The sequence below is a fragment of the Thamnophis elegans genome, chromosome 15 (assembly GCF_009769535.1).
Source record: "Thamnophis elegans isolate rThaEle1 chromosome 15, rThaEle1.pri, whole genome shotgun sequence".
Taxonomy (NCBI): Eukaryota; Metazoa; Chordata; class Lepidosauria; order Squamata; family Colubridae; genus Thamnophis; species Thamnophis elegans.
In genome coordinates, this window is record NC_045555.1 from 6,188,012 (window position 1) to 6,191,638 (window position 3,627).

Genomic DNA, 3,627 nt, shown 5'->3' on the forward strand with positions numbered 1-3,627 from the left:
GCCTTAGTAAGACCACACTTGGAATTCGGAATTCAGTTTTGGCCACCCCAATATATATTAAAAAAAAGGATGTTAAGACTCTGGAAAGAGCACAGAGAAAGAGCAATAGAAATAATTAAGGGCCCCTGAGGCTACCTAAAATATATGAAGAATGGTTGCAGGAATTGGGTATGTCTAAACTAGGATTCATGATAGCAGCGTTACCAATATTTGAGGGGCTGAAATATTTGGAATTGAATTGAATTGCTTTATTTGTATGCCGCCCTTTTCCCTGGGGGGACTCAGGGCGGCTCACAATTCAGGGGGAGGGGGGACAAACAAGTTACAAACATAAAGACAATACATCATTAAAAACGCAACAATCATACTATTCGAGTGGGGTTGAGGTCTCTAGCCCCAGGCCTGTCGGGACAGCCAGGTTTTAAGGGCTACGCGGAAGGTCTGGAGGGTGGTGAGGGTACGAATCTCCACAGGGAGTTCGTTCCAGAGGGTTGGAGCAGCCACCGAGAAGGCTCTCCTCCGGGTAGTTGCCAGCCGACATTGGCCGGCTGATGGAATTCGGAGGAGGCCTAATCTATGGGATCTTATTGGCCTAGTGGAGGTAATTGGCAGTAGGCGGTCTCTCAAGTAATGTTATAGGGTCTACTATTTTGGGTTGGACTAGAAGACCTCCAAGGTCCTTTCCAACTCATTCTGCCTGATTTGTATTGAGGCACTGGAATGAAACAAATGCAATAACGTCAACCTGGCTACAATCAAGGAAATTAGCATTAATTTAACCGGGAAAGCCACTCAATATCTAATGGCAGGCGGTTTAACCTCCCACGTGTCACTTTTGTGTCTGGCACAGGTATAGATTTCGCAACCCGCAAGATAGCAAACATGTTGAAGCCTCAGAAGGTCATCAAACAGGAAGGGGATTTGTTTACTATCAGGACGACCAGCACTTTTCGAAACTATTTTGTCGAGTTCAAAATTGGAGAGGAGTTTGAGGAAGATAACAAAGGACTGGACAACCGAAAATGCAGAGTAAGTAACTCACCCAGACCTTTGGGGCGAAACTTTAAATGAACAGCTTTGGCCGTAAGCGTTGACTGGATATATTTTTAAACATTTCCATGTGTGTTTCGAAATCTCTTTTTTTTCCCCTTGGGGCTTTTGAAAGTAGATATTGACAATGTTTGGTCTGATTTGTATATGCTGAGACTTGTCAAAATCATAGTAAACATCTGTATCAGGTGTGGGTTGCTGCTGGCATTACTGCTGGTTTGGTGCGCGTGCACTTTTGCCTACAAACTTGAAATTCGACACATATGTTCCTCTTGGCTTCTAGGTGCTCGCTAAGAAAGGATTTTTCGAAATGACCACCAGTTCATTGGTATTCCTTATACAGTATTATACTAACACGCGGCGATGCTAAGGAGTTAGACGTTCTACTCCCCCTCCCCACCTGAAAGGAACTGTTCCAGCAACTGCCAGTTGCCTCATATGGGCATGGCCAGTACATGACTCATGCGGCCTGTGGGCTGGCCTGATCACATGGTTTTGTAGCGAAGCACGGGTATCCAGCCAGTTTCTTCATATACTAAACCAAATTATTATTTTTTACTTCCTTTAATATATTGATGAGCACATCAATTTGCATTGCAAAAAGGCTTCAATTTATTTAAGATTAATAACTGATTTAATAGGATCAGTTGGTCTTCCCCATGAAGAAGTATGAAATATAAATAAAACTGAAGCCCTTTTTCTCCTGGATTTTTTTGTTTTAGGGGAAGGAATTGGCTTTGTCCATCTTAGCTTTGACCCAGAGTTCTTAAAGAGTCATTAGCCCAGTAATTGAAAATATGCTGGCAGCTTAAAGTTTTTAAAAGTTTTAATTGGTAGAAAATGTGGACTAAAATGTTATTTCTAGAAATCTGTTTATAAGGCCTCTATCCACACCATTTAAAATAAACTTAAATTTGTTGCAGTTTAAAACGAAGCATTAATTTTTTTCCCCTTTTCTTTACAATGCAGAGCGTGGTGTCTTGGGAGAATGATAAACTTGTCTGCACCCAGAATGGAGAAAAGAAAAACAGAGGGTGGTCGCATTGGATCGAAGGGGACGAACTGTATTTGGTAGGAAATGTTTGGGGTGGATTAACTTGAATTGATCTAGATCATGATAGCCAGCTCTCAGGGGCCCGGGGTTGGGAAAAGATCCAGCCCTCTTAAATATACCACGTATGAGCCTCATTGAGCTAAAAACATCTCCATGAGGAAACTACAAGTATTTTTTTCCCAAGCTCAGGACACAAAATGTGCATTGATCTAATTTTTTTCCAGTTTAACTGTGGCCCCGTTGTCTTAAACCCAAGCAATGGTGGCTTCTTCTGACAATAATGCTTAAATCTAAGGTTAAGGTTCCCCTTGGTCATATGTGCTAGCCGTTCCCAACTCTAGAGGGCAGTGCTCATCTCCGTTTCAAAGCCGAAGAGCCAGCACTGTCCAAAGACGTCTCCGTGGTCATGTGGTCAGCACGACTCAATGCCAAAGGCACACGGAACGCTGTTACCTTCCCACCAAAGATGGTTCCTATTTTCCTACTTGCATTTTTACGTGCTTTCGAACTGCTAGGTTGGCAGGAGCTGGGACAAGTCACGGGAGCTCACTCCGTTATGTGGGGCTAGGGATTTGAACTGCCAAACTGCCAACCTTTCTGATCGACAAGCTCAGTGTCCCATGTGGTCTTAAACCCAAGCAATTGTGGCTTGTTCTGTCAATAATGCTTAAACATAAATTAGCATAATGAAGCATCTTGCAGGCAAATTGTGAACCTACCCCAAGTCATGTAAAATGGAAGCAGAGGAATGTAAATCAAATGATGTTTAGATGCTAATGTAAAGCTGGAATTTTGATCCTACTTTGGCTTTAGTTAAGCGGGGAGGTGAGCTGGATTGTAGGTTGGACCTGAGATGTCACAACCCATCCTGGCTAAAAGTAGCTTGAGGCCTCAATACTCTATGGCTGTCTTTCTGTGTAGGAGCTCCGTTGCGAAGGGCAGACAAGCACACAGGTTTTCAAGCGAGGGTGACACTCAAAACCGGACTCTTCAAAAGAAGAGCTGCGCATGGCACCTTCAAGGCAGCACGACGTCTTTTCACTGCAAGTCAACAACGTGGAAACTTCAGTATTTTCTCCATTTTCTCCTTCTCGGAAATGCTCTTGAGGATTCCTAGAGGAAATAAAGGTGGCGGTTATGAAGTTACTTCATTAAACATATTGGCAACGCAGCTCGGAATTTTTAGTCTTTATGGTGCCACTCGCTTATCCCAAAATGTCTTCCTTTGGGGCGTGGGGTGCTTTTACGGCTGTCCAGTTGGATCGGATGCTGATCCCTTTGTGAGATGGAAACCCAATTATTAAATCCTCACAACCCAGAGACAAGTCTAGTTCACAATTCAAGGAGGTTTATTTACAGAAAAATAAAAAAGCATTTGCAAAGGCGGCCTCCAAGTCTCTTCCCAAGTGGATTGAGTACAAAGGGATAGCAAAGAATAGCATTCAAACAATACATTTTATAGACGCTACTCCTAAAAAACTCCCCCCCACTTTCCTGCTCATTCATTTACATCATTTCTTTTA

General features: G+C 43.0%; 1 protein-coding gene across 1 annotated transcript; it reads left to right on the forward strand.

The window, feature by feature from the left end:
• Positions 1-774: 774 nt before the first annotated feature.
• On the forward strand, positions 775-3,275 carry RBP7 (retinol binding protein 7; the record flags this gene model as incomplete). Its single annotated transcript, XM_032232201.1, has 3 exons — positions 775-1,029; positions 2,020-2,121; positions 3,026-3,275. Coding segments are annotated over 3 exons (408 nt in total), but the record flags the coding sequence as incomplete, so codon positions are not given.
• Between the last annotated feature and the right edge of the window lie 352 nt (positions 3,276-3,627).